The sequence below is a fragment of the Fusarium pseudograminearum genome, chromosome 1 (assembly GCF_000303195.2).
Source record: "Fusarium pseudograminearum CS3096 chromosome 1, whole genome shotgun sequence".
Taxonomy (NCBI): Eukaryota; Fungi; Ascomycota; class Sordariomycetes; order Hypocreales; family Nectriaceae; genus Fusarium; species Fusarium pseudograminearum.
The window spans coordinates 2094281-2113065 of record NC_031951.1 but is presented as its reverse complement, the minus strand read 5'-3'; the positions used below and the strand labels follow the sequence as shown (position 1 = coordinate 2113065).

At 50.7% G+C, this 18785-nt stretch overlaps 6 protein-coding genes across 6 annotated transcripts, besides 1 other annotated feature; 4 read left to right on the top strand and 2 right to left on the bottom strand.

Annotated features, from left to right (window-relative positions):
- Positions 1–1810: 1810 nt before the first annotated feature.
- On the bottom strand, positions 1811–2708 carry FPSE_00664 (uncharacterized protein; the record flags this gene model as incomplete). The annotated part of the gene is made up of 2 exons (XM_009253784.1): positions 1811–2421; positions 2477–2708. The coding sequence occupies 2 exons, from the start codon at positions 2706–2708 to the stop codon at positions 1811–1813; spliced, it is 843 nt and encodes a 280-aa protein (XP_009252059.1).
- Positions 2709–3041: 333 nt separating this feature from the next.
- FPSE_00663 (uncharacterized protein) lies at positions 3042–6004 on the top strand (the record flags this gene model as incomplete). The annotated part of the gene is made up of 3 exons (XM_009253783.1): positions 3042–3091; positions 3156–5477; positions 5530–6004. The coding sequence occupies 3 exons, from the start codon at positions 3042–3044 to the stop codon at positions 6002–6004; spliced, it is 2847 nt and encodes a 948-aa protein (XP_009252058.1).
- Positions 6005–7158: 1154 nt separating this feature from the next.
- Positions 7159–10809, top strand: FPSE_00662 (uncharacterized protein; the record flags this gene model as incomplete). The annotated part of the gene is made up of 1 exon (XM_009253782.1): positions 7159–10809. The coding sequence occupies one exon, from the start codon at positions 7159–7161 to the stop codon at positions 10807–10809; it is 3651 nt and encodes a 1216-aa protein (XP_009252057.1).
- A 742-nt stretch (positions 10810–11551) lies between these two features.
- FPSE_00661 (uncharacterized protein) lies at positions 11552–13805 on the bottom strand (the record flags this gene model as incomplete). Its single annotated transcript, XM_009253781.1, has 3 exons — positions 11552–11722; positions 11772–13504; positions 13580–13805. The coding sequence occupies 3 exons, from the start codon at positions 13803–13805 to the stop codon at positions 11552–11554; spliced, it is 2130 nt and encodes a 709-aa protein (XP_009252056.1).
- Positions 13806–14706: 901 nt separating this feature from the next.
- Positions 14707–15612, top strand: FPSE_00660 (uncharacterized protein; the record flags this gene model as incomplete). The annotated part of the gene is made up of 5 exons (XM_009253780.1): positions 14707–14782; positions 14858–14877; positions 14932–14958; positions 15018–15209; positions 15265–15612. 5 exons carry the CDS (start codon positions 14707–14709, stop codon positions 15610–15612), a joined length of 663 nt encoding a protein of 220 aa, XP_009252055.1.
- Positions 15613–16719: 1107 nt separating this feature from the next.
- FPSE_00659 (uncharacterized protein) lies at positions 16720–18746 on the top strand (the record flags this gene model as incomplete). The annotated part of the gene is made up of 3 exons (XM_009253779.1): positions 16720–16833; positions 16912–18648; positions 18702–18746. 3 exons carry the CDS (start codon positions 16720–16722, stop codon positions 18744–18746), a joined length of 1896 nt encoding a protein of 631 aa, XP_009252054.1.
- Positions 17065–17087: a microsatellite.
- Positions 18747–18785: the final 39 nt, after the last annotated feature.

Here is an 18785-nt window from a genome sequence, read left to right as displayed (position 1 = left end):
CAACCCCCCCCCCCCTCCATCCCAGGCACAAGGCACAGACAGGCGGACAGGCACAAGGCACCAGGGACAATGACATTTCGACATCTTGTGACCACCAAACCCCGAACCTCCCGCGCCTTGTCGTAAACGTCGGACCCGAAATTCGCCGGTTTTGATACAGACGGACAAGAACTACAGCGCAACCGAACATTACATGATTATAGCTATAGCCAAGCCATCATGACACGCAAGAACCGACGTATCCGTATCCGCGAGACTTGTACAACACCAAAACTGCTGTTATATCAGCTCAGCCTTGGATGATTCTGTCACAAATCATCTCTCGGTCACTTCAGCTCCTTCTCTTATAGTTTCATGATCTACATGCCCTCGTCATGGTGTGTACAATACATGCCATCCTCTATCAGCTGAATACCGTATCCCGTACCATCCCTACGAATATCGAATAGGCTGCTGGACACACAACACACACCGACGGACAAGGCTTTCCCGTGTCTACATTTACCGCCCCTGTGTATAATTACCCAGTAATGTATTGAGTCTCAGGTTAGGCAAGGTATTGATTGACATACATAAGATTAGCCTAGTACTACTTTCAGAATATGGCTAGCATGATTATTGGATATTGACCACGACTAATTTCCTAGCCAGCCTCACCGTAGGGTCCAAGACATGCACAATTAATGAGAGCCACGTCTTCAGGGTTCAGTGCGTCTTTAACGTTACGTGAACTACTTTCGTAAGAAAACTTTGACTCGATTATTGATATGTGATCGACTGTAGGGTTACAATGTCTTTGTCGGCAAATGAATTGGCCACTGAAGTATCTATGTCCGTTCAATATGGAGATACTTGATTAGGGATCATCGCAAGGTCTTTTCAACGCGTTTCAGCCTCCATTATTGCAGAGACCTCGCTTAGGACAACGGCTCGAGTTGCGAGGGCTTCTAGACTTGCCGCAAGACTAGGATACAAAAAAAAAAAAGCCTCAATTGCACTCGAGACCCATCATGCCGCCGCCTACAAGGCTAGGGTATGTCTGGTGATACTCTGGTGATACGCAAACACAAATCGAAGACAATTGCGGCATATACACAAAAATTGGAGTAACTCGTCCGCACAATCAGGCTTTTGGCTATCCTCTTGTCATATCACTGAGACATGCGCTTAGCCAAACCCTGATATTGGGCACTCGCGCTACTGTGGTCCAGTTTACGACTGCACCCATGTAGGGTAATGACACCTAACCCAGCATCACAATGGAGCTTGCGGCAGGGGCTTGGTTTGATATTCCTCAACTCGAGATCGTTCTGTCGTGCCGAGTTGTCCTCGACCCATGCTTTGGCGAGTGCCAAGAACTATCAAGGCCGATGGTTGACGGTGATATCTGAGCCGCCCTGTCAGGGTCGGCCGCAGCACTGATCGTATCCTCGTCAAAGCAACTATTGCGACTTGTTGTGTGATTGACCGATGACACCAAAGGGTCGATCGAAATACGTCGCATTGAACTAATCTCGACCGTTGTGATTTGTTTTCAGCCACTGTCGTGCATCTTATTTCGCGACGGGAGTCCGTCTACATACTCCTGGTGCCCGCAGCAAGCCCGAACACCCTTCAGGGATCCAACGGACGTATCCGCAGTTCCCGTCCGTCGACCCCAGTATTTGGGTCTGCTCTTGCAGACCTGCCATTGTGATTGCATGCATAGTCACGCCATTTCAGGACGTCATGTAGGTTGATATGCTTCTGAGACAGTTTGCTTGCGTGCGCAGAGTCTTTGATACCCGAGGTCCTTTGTGACTGTACGCGGTTATGCCATGTCCTCGCCAACCGGCACTTGGGTCGACGATATCCAATTCTCCATCATGGCTTGTCCTTCTGGCCGGCTTTTTGCATCCCCACTGTTGCTGTTGCTGGTGGTTGCAGCGCCCGCCCTTTTCTTGACCACGAGGCACAGCACCTGGCCGTATATCGCAAATCCCTCATATGACACGTCCATGGCAAGTTTCTTCTTGTCATCACTTGCATCGAGACCGTTGTTTTCCCGGGCCCGGGGTCGTTTGTGCGGGGGCGCCTCCGTGTCTGAGTCGATTTCGATGGCCGAGGTTGTTTCATCGTCTTCAGAAACCTCGCTGCCATCTTGGCCCTGGTCCAACATTCCTCTTTGGCGCTTGCTACGCCGTGTCGTTGTTTCAGCGATGGGAATATCGGACAATCTCACGTCTTCTTCGTCTTCCTCTTGCAGAACTGGTGCATGGTATTCATCGTCAACATCCACAGGGACGCTGTCCGTTTCTCCAATGAGCTTGGATGAGTTGGACTCGAGCTTTGGTGGTAACTTGTCCCTAAAGTGTTTGGTCCGGTAAATAAGGGAGTGCCTGGTGCTTGTTTCTGTCAAGAAGATGGAGACCTCAAACTCATCTGAGCGAGATTAGCTGATAATGAAGACATATAGTATGGAGTAGAAGAGAATTACCAGTAACAATGACATCCTTGACAGTCTTCTTTTTGCTCTTTTTCTTAATCCTCTCTCTCTCTTCACGAAGTTTGGGTAGAACCAAAGGGCGGATACTCTCAATGACCTTTTGCAATATTGGATTTCGAGGGTTAAGAAGCCATGATTGAGCCAGAGCTGGATTGTCGAGATATATTCGGCACTCAAGGACCGAGTATTTAGATATTCTTAGATATCGGCGAACTGGAGCCATGTTGTGTTTGATGATTGATGAGAAATCATCAATGTGGAGCGTGAATGAGCGAGGCCTCGGGTAGGTAAGTTGTTGGATGAGGCTCCCATGGCTTCGGCGATGTAATAGGCAGTCGTCCACTATAAGTCGCGTCGCGAACACGCTAAAATACAAGCTTCCACTGGAACCGAGTGCTGTGACGATTAGAGCTCTTAGCCTTGCAGCGGGTCCGAGCGGGCAGATCGTCAATTGACAGGACGCTTCGAGCAAGTGTCAAAAATCTCCATTGCTCAGCCGTGCCGACCTCAACTTTCTAAATCAGCCGATCAAGTGCGACATGATCCTCGAGCGATCATGCTCAAATCTTGGAAGTCGACCCTGAGGCTGCCTCGGTCGAGTTTTCCGTACGTTTCCCTTCAATAGAGCCTCCAAAATTCGATCATGGGGAGCTAATACATTCGAACGCAGTGCTCGGCCGAACCCCAAGCTTGCACCACAATATCTTCGACAATGTACCGATGATCTCTATGTATGGCAAGGGGAGAATCGCCCCGAGGAGAAGTCATTCACACTCCATGATGGTCCTCCGTATGCCAATGGCAACCTCCATGTCGGCCACGCCATGAACAAGGTGCTTAAAGATATGACTGTGCGTGTAAAGGTGCAGCAAGGTCAAAAGGTCACATATCGACCAGGCTGGGACTGCCATGGCCTTCCAATTGAGATGAAAGCATTGGGATCAAGCGCAACGAAAGGGTTGACGCCTGTTCAGATCCGGGACACAGCGCGGCGGTTGGCCTCCAAGACAGTCAAGGACCAGATGAAGGGTTTCCAAGCACTTGCTGTCATGTCAGATTGGGAAAAGAGATGGACTACAATGGACCGAGAATTTGAGATCAGGCAACTGCGTGTCTTTCAGAACCTGGTGCGTCGAGGTCTGATTTACCGAAAGCATAAACCTGTCTATTGGTCAGCTTCATCGAGGACAGCGCTCGCCGAGGCAGAGTTGGAATACCGGGATGATCATGTCTCCAAGGCCGCATATATCAGGTTCCCAATTGTCTCCGACTTGTCCTCGATACCCGAGCTAGCCAACTTCGACGGGAAATTATATGCAGCTATCTGGACGACGACACCCTGGACCCTCCCAGCCAACCGTGCCATTGCCATCCACAACGAAATCTATTATTCTGTAATTCAAGTCGGCTCGGATGGGTATCTTGTTGCCTCTGACCGCGTGGAGGCTATGAGGGAAATGCTTCCGGACTTCCAAGTTGTGGTCGACTCCATCCCAGGCTCCAGCTTGAAGGGTCTTGAGTACCAGAACCGATTGCGAGGCAAATCTGCCCCATCTCAGTCGATTATCGAGGCTGATTTCGTCACTGCGGACTCTGGTACTGGCCTCGTGCACATTGCTCCTGGACACGGACAAGATGACTACGAAGCCTGCTCTAAACTCGGCATCGAGGCGTTTGCCCCTATCGACGATGGTGGTCACTTCACCAAGGAGGCCTATCCTGATGACCCCGAGAAGCTCACATCCGCGCCCTCCATCTTGGACGGCGGAAGCCAAGCTGTCCTAGATCTAGTGAATGATGATGTGCTTGGAACTCACAAGTTGCGCCACAAGTATCCTTATGACTGGCGAACGAAGCGGCCTGTTGTGACTCGTGCTACAGCTCAATGGTTTGCCGATGTTGGCAGCATCAAGGAAGATGCTCTTGCTGCCTTGAAAGACGTCCGTTTCGTACCGGAAGGCGGCCGCGTTCGCCTCGAGAGTTTCATCAAAGGCCGCAGCGAGTGGTGCATCTCGCGCCAACGGTCATGGGGTGTGCCCATCCCAGCCCTATACGACGAGAGTGGCAATGCTGTAATGACGGTAAAAACTATCGAGCATATTATCTCTGTTATGCAAGAGCGCACCTCGTCTGCCTGGTTCTCCGATGGCCCAGATGATCCTGCTTGGATTCCTTCCAACTTGCAGGGCAAGTATCGCCGGGGTACTGATACCATGGATGTTTGGTTTGACAGTGGCAGCTCTTGGACGGAGACTGAGAGTCGTGCCGATGTTTATCTTGAAGGATCTGACCAACATCGTGGTTGGTTCCAATCCAGCCTGTTGACTTATGTAGCAACACAAAAGTCAAGGGAGACTACCGACAAGATTTCGGCTCCCTTCAAGACTTTGGTCACCCATGGCTTCACCCTTGACGGACAAGGCAAGAAAATGTCAAAGTCGCTGGGCAACATGATTGTCCCTAGCCAGGTCATGGACGGCAGTCTACTGGGGCCTGTTAAGACAAAGGGTCAAGGCGGACCACAGTCAAACGGTCTCGGTGCGGATGCTGTTCGCTTGTGGGCGGCAAGTGCTGATTTCACAACGGATGTGCTCATCGGACAAACCATTCTTCAGCCTGTTCAGACGTCACTGATTAAGTACCGAACCATCATCAAGATGCTCCTTGGGTCCTTGAATCAAGAAGCCCGCCAGAGTCCGTTGACGAAGTTGGATCAGATTGCGCTTGTCCAACTCTCCGATACCATGTCGCAGGTAATGGAGTCATACAACGACTTTGAGTTCTACAGAGCGGTGAGTATGATTAACCGCTGGGTTGCAGCCGACTTATCGGCATTCTACTTGGAGGGCCTGAAGGATCGACTATATTGCGGTGATGGAGGAGGTGTTCTTGAGCCCATCTTCATCGGCTTCCTTCGCATGTTGGCACCAATCACTCCTATGCTCGTTGAAGAGGCGTGGTCGCATAGGCCAACATGGATGGCCGAAGATTCGTAAGACATCTATTGACGCTCATCCGTATTAACCATGGCTAATGGCAATCAGATCTTTGGAGAATCCCGCTCGTCAGCTATATAACGCGCCTCTTATTGACCCTCTACGCTTGACGCTTCCCCAAGATGTGGTGCGTAAGGACCAGGCCATTATCACTGAAGTCCACAGCGCCGTCAAGGCCACGCTAGAAGAGGCACGGACAGCCAAGGTGCTTGGCAGTTCTCTTCAGAGCTCAGTCATCCTTGAGATTGAGGATGGCAAAGCGGCAGCTGTTCTTGGACGCTACGTGGAAGAACTGCAGGACATCTTCGTGGTGTCTTCAGTGCAACTGAATCAACCCATCCCTGATCAGCCTGAATGGGCCTACCAGAAGGAGTTTGAGATTCAAGATGCCAAGGTCAAGGTGCACGTGCTTCCACCAAAGCAGGAGAAGTGCTCTCGATGCTGGCGATATGTGGCGCCTGCGGAAGACGCGCTGTGTGGCAGATGCGAGGAGGTTGTTGGTACATTGCCAGCTTCGGCTTGAGAGAAAAGAGACAACAGGGTGAAGAGGAAGGTGGTCTTGATGGTGTATACCCCTCTTTCTCTTGCGACATGTATGTACAGTATTCCATGTAAGCTATCAGGGTCGGTCTTGGTGACTTTACCAGTATTGGATTTTGGATAGCATCTGTATAATTAGACAAAACAACCACTGTAAGAAATGTTTAAGCCAAAACCTGACTACGAGGCATGACTTTGGTTGACCTGCCCCAAACTTTATCAGCTGAGTCAAAATTCCATGGAAGCGTATGACTGACTAGAGCTCTCTATTTCTGGAATCGGGGTGCCCCTGAAACTCCCCGCCATGATCTGTGTTTAGCAGTTCCCGTGCGCTGACTTAGAGCAGCATGGGCATTGCTAAAGTTGGCTTCTGTGATAACATGGGCTTTTTTTTCATGTGATTATCAGCATCGGCACTTCGGGCCTGAGACAAATCGGTACTCGAAATAAGGTGTAGGTTGCTTCTTAACGCATGTAGTTGTATGGATGATGAACTGCCATTTCAAGACACGCGTACGTCACTCCCCGCCACGCTTGTGTCCAGGATAGGTGGGAGAGGCGCAAAACTGACCCAGCCAAGCCAGCCAAAGCGCCCTGTAGGTCAGTGGTGTTGTAGTGTACAATCCACCATTCCCGTGACGTCCAAAGGACCCGGACCCCTACAAGCGGTCTCAAGTGGGCGTTTATCCAATCTCAAATGTCCAAGGATGTTTGTATCCATAACTCAACTCACTCGTTGGATCCAATCCTCTCTGCAACGATCCGCATATGCAACATCTAAAAAAGTATAACAAAAACTCTTGTTTAACCAACGCACATCGCTGCGACGTGTCTTTGTGTACATACTTCCAAGAGAGCCATGAGCTCTTGAGGCGGATTCCCTCACCGGGCATCCACTCCGATCAACCAACCTTATTTCTCTACCATAGTCTGTCTACCTAATTAGCCCCGAAAGCTATCGTCACCAAGGACAACACGTTCTGACCAGGATCTTGCGATTTTGATCGGCAAGGACCCTTGAAATCAAGAAAACAATGCTGCACTTCTCGATTCATCATTTCTGACGACAACCCCCCGCTTCCATCCTTCGCGCGAGTGTAAAAGTCGAGCTTTTATATATGCAATAACCAACGCGCAATGGCCGACCACCGTGCTGCCTCCTCGCTGAGTGCGTATGGCAGACGGGATGGACCAGGAACACCCGAGCCTCCTGCGAGGTTCAGCTACGATGTCGCAGAAAGGGGAGATCACAGCATCGATGGTCTCCTTAATGTTCCCCCCGAACGGCCCCTCGCCTTTTCCGATGACGAGTCTCTTCCACGCTTCAATCCTAAACCTCGTGGTGCTGCAGCTACCACCAGCGGCCTTCAAGCTGGTCGACCGAAACGAGCCCGTTCAAAGCGACCTCACAAGATACAAACGAGCGGTGCCTTCTTGCTTCAAGAGCCCATAGTTGCAGATGGCGATTCCGGTAGCCAACGGCGCGGACACCGAAGTAAATCCAGACATAAGGGGAAGGATGTTCAGGAGTCACAGACATCCAATAGCCAACGGGGCTTTGGCCTCGGTATCAGCTCCGCCATTGGTCCCCGAGCCCGTATCGTGTCGCCAGATACATCTCAGGAGGACCTCCATGTATCGAAAAGGAGTGACGGCCAGAAGCGCGGCCGACGAGCACATACGTCGCATCCAGGCACTGCGCTTGATGTGGACTCAACCCAGATTGTGAACATGGCATTGAACTTGAGCGAGTCACGGCGTATTGCGTCGCGGCGCAATATCAGCCGTGGAAACCCTCCTCGCTTGGGCTCTGTACAAGACTCTCAGGTCGGCAGTAACCTCAGGGCACATCTTCAACAGCAAAGAAAGGCTGCCAGGGGAGCTTCACCGATACCAAACCAGTCCCTTACACCGCGATTATCGGGCGTGAGGTCGAGCAGCCCCCTACGTCCTCAACCTTTCGAACATGCTCCCGATGCATCTTACCGTTATCACTTTTCAACTTCAACCTTAGCGAGAGCGCAGAAGGCTAGAGAGCATTTAGAACTAATGGCACAGTATAGACGCTTGCTACAGGTTCTTCCTCCACTCAAGACTGGCTACGATAGAACCTCGGGTTCAAGCCCCCCTGGCTCACCTACAGAGGAGAAAATGCGTAATTTTGGAAACAGAGAGCTCATGATCCCCCTTGGTCGAGAATACAACCCTTTGCAATATATTCGGAACCGGAAAGTCAGAGCTCGGGAACGAATGGTCATCGATGGCGAGAAGCAAGGATTTTCTGATGTTGAATCCGTTAAAGACTGGGTCGAAGAGGCATCAGATAGAGCTAGAGAGCTTCCCTCCAGCGACGGCTCGGTATTGCCACCATTTCCCACGGCTGAAGAGATCGACGCACAAATGACTGCGGATGCAGCTGCAAAGGCTGCCCTTCGAGTTCGACGTCCGAGAGTTGACTGGTTCTTTGAGGCGTGCGATCTAATTGCAGATGCTTACTGGTTGGAACAAGACCATCACAAGCAACTTATCGAGGATAGACATCTAAACAAGATATACCCTCAGACGGAAGAAGCTATGAGCAGACCGATGTCGATACAATCGGAGGACCCTGCAACCGGTGTTTCACCCTTCATAACTAAAACTATGGAAGAGATAAACGGGAACGCAGACATTGATGATCACAAACTCACAAAAACCGACACAGATACATCGGAACCAGGTCATAGAGACCGGGCGAAACAAAAAATTCAGGGGATGGGGTCTTTCCATCGGCACAGCGGTTCCATACATCATCGTCGTTTTAGAAGACGGGGTTCGTCTTCGGATGATTCTGCTAGCGAGGATGAGACGCCAAGTGAAGGAAGGGCTCGGCGAGGGACAATTTCCAGCCGTGAGACCGAATTGCTAGAGAAGCAGATGCTAGAAATGGTCGCTCGAGACATGAGACAGCAGCAGAGGCTCTCATACGTTCCAGAAACCGAGGCCGAGTATAACGAAGTTGAGAGCTTGACATCCCCTGGACGCAACTCTCAAACAAAACTCTCTACTGGTAGAGAGTTGAACGCGGCAGACCATAAGGATCCAGAATCTCGACCTGCACAGAGCAGAGTATCCTTGGACGTCCCGTTGTTACCAAAGCTCGGAAGACATAACGGAGGAGGCTCACAGCATGGAAGGAACTACAAAGAAGGTGTTGATTCTCCTCAACCTATGTCGCCCGAACTCGCTCCGCGGGTCAGTCTATCAGCACCACCGACTGGCTTGAATCTTTCGGCTCCTTCTTCTCGGTCTTCTTCTCCTTCCAGAAACCCATTCTCAAAGGTTAAGCAGATCTTTAAGGAAAAGATCCGCGATGAACCTGAGGAGCAAATCGTAGAGGTAGAGGAGGAAACCAGAAGACCTCCTTCTCCGGAGCCTCTTTCTCTTCCTCCAATAGAAGCAAAACCACTCGAACGGCACCCTTCTAATTCTCGACCAATCTTTGAGGGTCACAAACATCAACGCAGCTTGAGCAGTGCCAAGCCAAGAGGCGACGAAGTTGGTCTGCGAGGCATGTTCAAGGGCCCTCGCATTGACACAGTGATTCGAGGTGGCGTTTCGAAAATTGGCGACATACTGTGGAAGAAAGACACACCTATGGAAGCCCCGAACGACATCCTATCGTCTGACGAGTCTGACAATGACCAGCCCAAAGGCCGGTCAAGAATTTCTCTTAATCTGTCCCGAACAAACTCGAAGCGCAATAAGCCAGAACCACAACATGGTGCTAAGCACTTCTTGGACACAATGCCGCAGTTTCAACCCATGGCGGATATACGTGGCCAGTCGACGACTGATGTTAAGAAGACTCAGTCCTCGATGTCTCGGGTCAATATGACCAGACCTCCCCCGCTTGATTTGTCCAACACATCTAGCCCTGCCAAGACTCAGGAGACCGAGAAGGCATTTGCGGCTGAACCTGCTATGTCGGAAGCAGAGTCATGCCAGGAGAGCGCCAAGGATGGCACTCGAAGTACAGAAAAGGATTTAGACGAGGTGATGCCAATGGTTCGCTTCGATGAGCCTGACAACTTCAGAGCTCGGAAGTGGTCTATCGCGAACCAACCTATGCCTCAGGAAGGCCGACTTTCAAAGCGTGAAATTGCCCGGTTGCGCACGCTTATTCTTACTTCTGGTGTCAAAGCCATGGAGATCTCTCGTCGTTCACAAGAGTTGAATAACCCCTTTGCCAATACTGGCCTTCAAGGGCTGGGCAATTCATTACAATCAACCGTGGTAGGTGTGCCATGGCCTGATATCGCGAGGTTAACCCCGAAGAAGTCGCCACCTTCTAAAGATGCGATTCCCTGCGCCGATCATTTCCGGTTGGCCAGCGACACTCTTGGTGCAGCCATCCAGCAATCAATGGAACAATGGCAGACGTCAGCAGACAAGTTCACCGGACAAACACGACCAAGGGTTGAAGAGCGCATCTGGTGTGTTCGCTCGCGAATCGCAGATGAGCTGTCAGGCATGACACGCGAGGCGTCAGACCAAGCTGATGAGACTGGCAAAGACTTGGCTTTGGGCCAGCTCCTCAAGGTCAAGCATGTCACTGACTTGACTGACAAGATGATGCGAAACAGACGCAGACGATTCAGATGGCTCCGCCGCGGCATGTGGTCTTTTGTCGAGTGGATGCTAGTTGGCTTCATGTGGTACGTCTGGTTCGTCGTCACCATCTTCAGACTCTTCCTAGGCATCGGGCAAGGTGTTTGGCGGGGTTTCAGATGGCTCCTATGGCTATAAGCTACAAGATCCTTTAATAAGATGAGAGTTACGGGACTGGGGATCAAGGAGTTTTCTTTATGGGCTTAGGGATATTGAAGACTCTCATTATCCTAATATTTCCACCTTACTTATCGATATTAGCATTACACACTTTCTTACTTCTTTTTTACACGGATACACATCGTTGTCCGGTTTTGATACCCCTTTCTTACATCTATGGGGAAGCAGCATGGCGCGGCGCCTCTTGTCACGGTAGTAGCATCTAGCTTCAGAGCACATGGCATAGTTTGAGCGAAACTTGTATTATTTCTTTTGTTTATTTGACCTTCTGTCCCCATATTTGTACCTAAGTTTTAATATTTAAGGAGCGAGGCTTGACTATCTTGCCTCCCTCATGATACAATATTTGTCCATTTACACCTACTGCCACTTGGTAAAACAGTTCAAGTGCAACGTGCAAAACATATGCATTACATATTATTAGGAGGCAGATAGTATAGACGAAATTATTATGATATTCGGACTCTAGGCGACTCAATAAGGCGAGCTCCCCTAAAGTCAAGATATATGCAAACGCGTTGATTGAATGAGATGAATTAAAATCCTTGTTTCCGTCCGTCCGTCCATCCGTCTGATTTAAAAAGCACCAGGCAATTTCCTACAGTCTTTGAGCAAAGGAAAAACCAAGCTCAAAGCCACATCGCCACACCAGAAAATCTAACATCCGCATTACAATAAAATTCCACACCCGGTTTTTAGTCTATTCAATCCTCTTCTTGCCCTCCTCAGCATTAAGATATCTAGCCGTGCTGAGGCCTCTCTCGTGCTTCGCCACGTATGTTCCAATGACAGAGTCCTTGCGCGCCTTTGCGAAGTGCTCGTTGTAACCCTCGACGGCAAACGGCCTGGGGTTGAGGCGGGGCCAGTTAACCTGTAGATGTTAGGATCGGGTTTGGGATGTTATGAGGTAGATAACTTACGTAAAGCATGCCGTGGTTCCAGATAAAGTAGAAAGACCAGGCAGCGATGGCCATCCAGAAGAAAAGGAAGATGCGAAGGGGCAAGGCGCTCGCGTCAGGGGCACGGCGTGTAAAGAGGCCAGTCAGGATGATAAAGACGCTGAAGGCGAGAATGTACGGAATAGACTGGATCAAGATCGGACGACGGTCGGTAAACACCAGAGTAGTGCCGATGTTCGCCGAGCCAGGTCGGTAGGTTCCAAGGAAGAGATCGAAGGAATCCTGGCGAGGGCCGTCGAAGAAGTTGTTACGGAAGTAACGTGTGACACCAATACGAGCATCTTGAAGAGCTCCAACCTTGGTTCTGTTTCCTGTACGGGTGACATCTGTCTTCATGGCGCCAGTGCCAGAGTAGGAGTTGGAGACAACATCGGCGTTGTCAGCCCAGAGGTTACGGAACATGTCCTCGAAAGCAGCATCCTCGTCACGGAATGAAGAACCACGGGGCATAAAGCCAACATCTTCAAAGATGCGGTCAAGCTTGTGTCGAGCGAACATGCTCTGGACAACATTGGTTCGGTCCAGGCAGTCCATGCAGTTGGTACGCATGACACTGGTCTGGTAGCTGCGGGCGTCGAGCTTACCATCGACATTGGACGGAGTGTCAACAGCACGGAAATAACCCTGTTTCTCGAGAGCCTCGGCCAACTTGTCAATCAGAGCATAAGCCTTGTGCATCTTCATGCCCTTGGTCTCACTGTGGTAATCAAAGTACACGTAGTGCAGGCGGTCAAATTCTTGATGCTTGCTCTCGGGCTGGATGGTGGTGAACTTCTCTGCTGTGAGCAGGTCTGCTTCTCGTCGTTCCCTGGGTGCGGAAACAAGCTTCTCCACCATCTTCTCGTACGAGTCCTTGACCCGAGCCTCTCGACCCTTTTGGTTAACCAAGTTGATCAGGTAGTTGTCACCATACAGGCGGATCTGCTCATCAAAATGCTTCTGTGCGGCAGTGAGAGCTGTGTCAATGCCTCGAATCTCAAGCTTAGGGACATATCGCAAGCTGTTGATCTCAGCCCAAAATGTAGGGACACTGCCTCGGGTTTGAACATAGGAGAAGATCTGCATCTCCTGGCTGGCGCCAGCGCCAAATTTTCCGCTCTGCATATCCGAGCTACCTGCATACCCACCAAGACCACTGTTGCTGTCATTGAGGATAATGACCTGTTCTGTCTCGTTGTAGTTGGCGACATGGCCCTCATCGTCTACACCACGAGTAAAGTATCTAGTGCCTCCACGGTGGCGCGATCGGCGAGTGATCAGGACCATGGTTAGGGGGTTGCCCTTGAATGTAGTGGGCTTAATCTCGAGCATGCCAAAGATGCATGGTAGGATATAGGGGTCGACGCCGGGCTGTGCGCCAGACTGCGATCGAGAACCTCGGGTGCGGAAGTCAATTAAGTCGTTCTGAAGATATTTGTTGAAGAAGAATCGATCGTCAGTCTGCATCCAAAGGGGCTTGGAAATGTCGGCTTGGGCTTGGCGTTGGAAAGAGTTGGTCAAGTCGATTGAGTAAGAAAAGTACATGGGTCCTGAAGCAAGGAAGTTCTTGAGAAGCTGAATGAAGACATCCTCATCGGGGTCGTGGATCAAGCGCTCGCGCATGGGCATGATCTCGGTGGCAGCGACCTTGTAGACCATGTGGCCTTTGAGGCGGCCAACGGGCTGAGCCTTTGTGATGAAGATGACATACTTGTCTTTACATAGTCAGTTAAAGAGCATGAGCCAGCACCCGAGGGGTCAGCCAAGGGCATAGCGCAGCAGAAACGAACCAAGACGAAGCTGGATAATTCCCAGAATACCAGCGATGCTAGAAACGCGAGTTGTTCTCTTGGCAGAAGCGGCACTGCCATCAGTCAGGCGAACATCGCCGGTGGGTCGATCGATAACAAGAGTGGGCGCATCAGGCGAAGATGGAGAAGTGAAGGTATAAGAATCGTTGGCGATCTTGACGTTGATGTCGCGATAAGGCGTCTTTGGGGTGTTGAGGTGCGCCATTGTGTGAGAACGGAGCTATATGATAGCTGATGGGTGTCGTGGAAGATTAAAAAAGAGGATAAGAAAGCAAAGGGTTATAGTAAAGCCCGGGACTTGGTAGTGGCCAACTTGGCGACTTGTTTGCCCTTGACGGCTAAGAAAGACAACGAACTAATAAAAAAAGGGATTCGACGTGAGGGATGGGTTGAGATGAGATAGTTTGGTTAGCGAATGAGTTGATGAGGCCAGCGAAGCTACAGCACAGCCACATAGGGAAATCGTAATGACGGAACCATGGTAGAGGGAGAGGGACCACTGTGGCTCGAGAAATGCACGTCACATGTGGGATAGGTACTAAGGCTCGTGCAAAGTAGGGGTACTTGAGACCGCGCGCACAACCCGCAGTACTATCAGTACCACTACCTCAGCCAGATTGCGCAAGTGTCCAGTGAAACGCACATCTCCAGACCCCGTCCTCCCGTCGACTACAGTGGCACAGTGAGTGTCCCTACCAAAAAAAAAAGCCCCAGGGCCCTGCCTGACGTGTGCCTCGTGCCGTCTAAGCCAGTCACGACCAAGGAACCAAGGCATTCACTTAGTGACCTCCCATCCCATCCCGTCTCGTCTTAATCAAAGAAGCGAAGCCCCGTCCTAAGACTCGCCTCTCACCTTTCAGCCTCGACTCTTGTCTTTCATACCTATCTCCATCATCGCCCGCCGGCCCTATCTTGCACCTCGATTCGTTATCGTCGCAAATAAACTCGATACGATTTTCAGCCCGAGCGTCCGTCTCTCCACGCTGTTGTCCAGGACACGTTCGATCCTAACGCCCAGGTCATACCGCCACTATCACTACCACTACCACTCTCGGTAGACACTCTCCATACCTCTCCATCTCGAAACCACATCCCCGTCTGTCAGTATGGCTTCCCGACAACCTCCCGCTGGCGCCCGCGGCACCAACACCCGTTTTGCGCAGTTCAAGCTCGTTCTCCTAGGTATGTTACATCGCAACGACATTCTTGCCAACTTCGTCCTTGTTTCATGACATGCTTGCTAACATTCTGTCATAGGCGAGTCTGCCGTCGGAAAGGTATAATCGTAACGTGCGCCTTGATACAGTCATTTGCTGACATATGAATCCTAGAGTTCAATAGTCTTACGATTCGTCAAGGTAAGGATGACCCAACCCAACGTACTTGTGCAAAACAGTAACTCACCAATGCCTTCCAGGATCAATTCGATTCCTATCGCGAGTCCACTATCGGTGCTGCTTTCCTGACTCAAACCATCTCCCTCGATGAGAACACTACCGTCAAGTTCGAGATCTGGGATACCGCTGGCCAAGAACGCTACAAGTCTCTGGCTCCCATGTACTACCGAAATGCGAACTGCGCCGTCGTTGTATATGATATCACCCAATCGGTACGCTCACCAAGAAACAGCCATCTTTATAGGACGAATACTGATCTTCCCTCAGGCATCGCTAGACAAGGCAAAGGCTTGGGTCAAGGAGCTACAGCGCCAAGCGAACGAGAACATCGTTATTGCCCTTGCAGGAAACAAGTTGGATTTGGTCACCGAGCAGCCCGACAAGCGAGCCATCTCCACTGCCGACGCTGAAGCTTACGCTCGTGAAGCTGGCCTTCTTTTCTTCGAGACTTCAGCCAAGACTGCTGAGAACGTCCAGACTCTTTTCACAGCCATCGCCAAGAAGCTTCCTCTGGATCAGGCCGGTCCACGACACGCTCGCCCTGGCCAACGACCAGGAGTCAGTCTGGCTCCTGAGAACTCCAACACCAACGTCAGCGGCCCTTGCAGTTGCTAAATTAGCCCCGAGTTTGAAGCATTGATTTTTAGACACAACCTTTCATCGCGCCTACGCAAATATCACCTAACCCTTCAGCGTGAGTCTATGCATGACAAGCTATCCTGCACGAACTCTGGGGTAAATGAACGAGCTGCGGCGTGTCATATAATTTATTGGAGTCTTTGGTTTTGGAGGGATCAGTTCAGTCCATACTTTTTAATACCGAACTTGAATTTTGTTGCTTGGTAGTATGGGTGGTCTGTATGCTTAAAGTTGCTGGAGCTCGGCACTTGAGCATGCCAGAGGATATAGAGTGGCTCATGAGATGAATCGACACGGGGGCATGTACGAGGCGCTCTGCAGCATTTCCTTTCCTTCGCAGCTTCTTAATAGACGGCTGTTATTAGATGATTTACGTAACTATGTTTCTATACTGTTTATGTGATGTTTCAGGAGAACCAAGTGATAACAAACAAAAGCTGATCAAGTACAGAGCACGACTGCGAGACATGGGAATGCAGTCATGTGAATTTTTGAACATCAGCTAGAAACTGCTCACTATTGAAGCCTGAAACATGTCCCGTAGACCTAATGTGAATTGACTGTCTTTTCTCTGGTCTCTAATTTTTTATTTATTTACTTTCTAAGGCCATTCGATGGTTTAGCATGCAACACCTAATACTTACTTTTCCGTTGCCTTGCGACTTGAGGTCATAGAAGGTCCAAAGAACTTTGCAAGGCCATGGTGAGGTGTGTCTCTGAATCCTGACGCCTCATTATAAAGTATCATGAATTTGTTTCTCTTACCACAAAATCCAAAATAGAAGTATGACAGTAGAAATATCCAGGCCTAATATAACAGGTGCAAATTTTAGTAACTTTTGCTGTCAAAATATTAGCATTGCCCATTGGACTTTTGTTTCATTATGCCAAAATTCTTGTAGTTGATAAGGCAGTTGCGTCACCCGGTTCCTGCCGCTGGGCTAACATCTAGCTCCATGCGGAACCGGGAGCTGGCTTTTACCGAACTTTTACCCTGAGCGTTTTTGAACCAGCTCTCAACTCCATCAAACCGATATACAACTGCATCGCGAACTGCGCCCTGTTCGCCATTGCAATCCCTCAATGTTGCGAACTTCGCTTCAGTCTGTGAGGGCTTTTGGCGGTAGGCCCGTTGTGGCCGCTGCTGCCCGCCAATGGCCCATTGCGGCTACGCGGACTGCCTCTCTTGCTGGCCAGGTAAGCTTTCCTAACAACGTCACACCTCATCTTAGTAGTGTGTATGTATAGCAATTAGCTGACTGTGCTCCTACTTAGCGATTTTATGCTGTCGACAAGAAGCCCGAGCTCGATCCTCTTAAGCAACCAGTATTGCCAACTTCCCAGACCATCACATCCGAGAGAATCCACGAGACCACTATCGACGATGTCGGCGAGACCAAGGCTGTTATTGGAGAGGTTCCCAGAACACCCCCTCCCCCTCCCCCTCCTCCCGCACCCAAGAAGAAGGGCTTCTTCCGAAGACTGAAGAACTTCGTCTTCACCCTTCTCGTCCTTGGTGTTGTTGGCTTCGCTGGAGGTGTCTGGTACTCTCGTGTTAGCGATAACTTCCACGACTTTTTCACTGAATACGTCCCATTCGCCGAGCAGGCTGTCCTTTACCTCGAGGAGATGGATTACAAGAAGCGATTCCCTAACGTCACCGGCCGATCCAAGACCCAGGCTACTGAGGATGCCGTCAGAGTCCCTGCTCAGAGCGGTGCTTCATGGAGAGTTGCTGAGGCCGAGCGTCACTCAAGTGCTGGCCCTGTTGCATCCGCTGCCAAGAAGGTTAAGGAGACGGTCAAGCCCAAGCCCAAGCCCAAGGCTCCCGCCGTGGAGGCCAAGACTGTTGCGAAGGAGGAACCCGCTCCCGCCCCCAAATCCAACACCGGTTTCAAGGCTCCCGAAGTTAACGAGCCCTCTAAGATGCCTCCTCTAAAGCCCATTGACCTGCTATCACTTGAGCATGCCAGAGAGCCTGTTGTCCAGGACCTCGTCCACATGGTCAATGACCTTATTCTGGTCATCAACGCTGACGGTGCTCACGGCAAGTATGGCACCTCCGTAGACAAGGCCAAGAGTGAAATAGCCAAGGTCGGAGGCAAGCTTAAGGGTATGAAGGGCGAGTTTGAGAGGAAGGCTGCTTTGCAAGTCAGGGAAAAGATCGAGGAGTTCGACAAGGCTGCCACTGACCTGATTGACCGCGTTGAGAACACCATGATTAACCAGGAGAACCAATGGCGACAGGACTTTGAGGATGAGATGAAGAAGGTCCGAGAAAGCTACGAGGGCCGAATAAGCGTCCTTCTGGAGCGTGAGAAGAAGGTCAACGAAGAGAAGCTTCAAAACCAGCTCGCCCAGCAGGCTTTGGCCCTCAAGAAGGAGTTCACCAAGGATATCGAGAAGCAGGTTGAGCAGGAGCGTGAGAGCCGCCTGGGCAAGCTGAACGCTTTGTCTTCTGCTGTTGGAGAGCTTGAGAAGCTCACCACCGGCTGGAACGAAGTTCTCGACACCAACCTCAAGACTCAGCAGCTACACGTCGCTGTTGAGGCTGTCCGAGCCAGCCTTGAAGATGACCAGCACCCCCGCCCCTTTATCCGCGAACTGGTTGCCCTCCGTGAGATCGCTTCTGATGATCCTGTTGTCAACGCCGCCATTGCCTCAGTTAACCCTGCGGCCTACCAGCGCGGCATCTCTACCTCTTCCCAGCTGATTGACCGTTTCCGCCGTGTTGCTAACGAGGTCCGAAAGGCTTCGCTGCTACCCGACGAGGCCGGTGTTGCCAGCCACGCCTCCAGCTGGGTCCTTAGCCACGTCATGTTCAAGAAGCAGGGACTTGCTGACGGTAACGACGTGGAGAGCATTCTTACCCGAACCCAAACATATCTGGAAGAAGGTGATCTGGATTCTGCGGCACGAGAAATTAACGGTTTGGATGGATGGGCTAAGACTTTGAGTAAGGATTGGCTGGGTGAGGTTCGCAAGGTGTTGGAGGTTCAGCAGGCTCTTGACGTAAGTTCGAATCCTTGTTTTCCACAGCTTCACGTTACTAACATACTTCACAGGTGATTGCCACAGAGGCCCGTCTGCAAAGTCTTCGTGTGGATTAAATAAAAAAGGGATGTCTCATTTGTTGTGTATAATTGGAT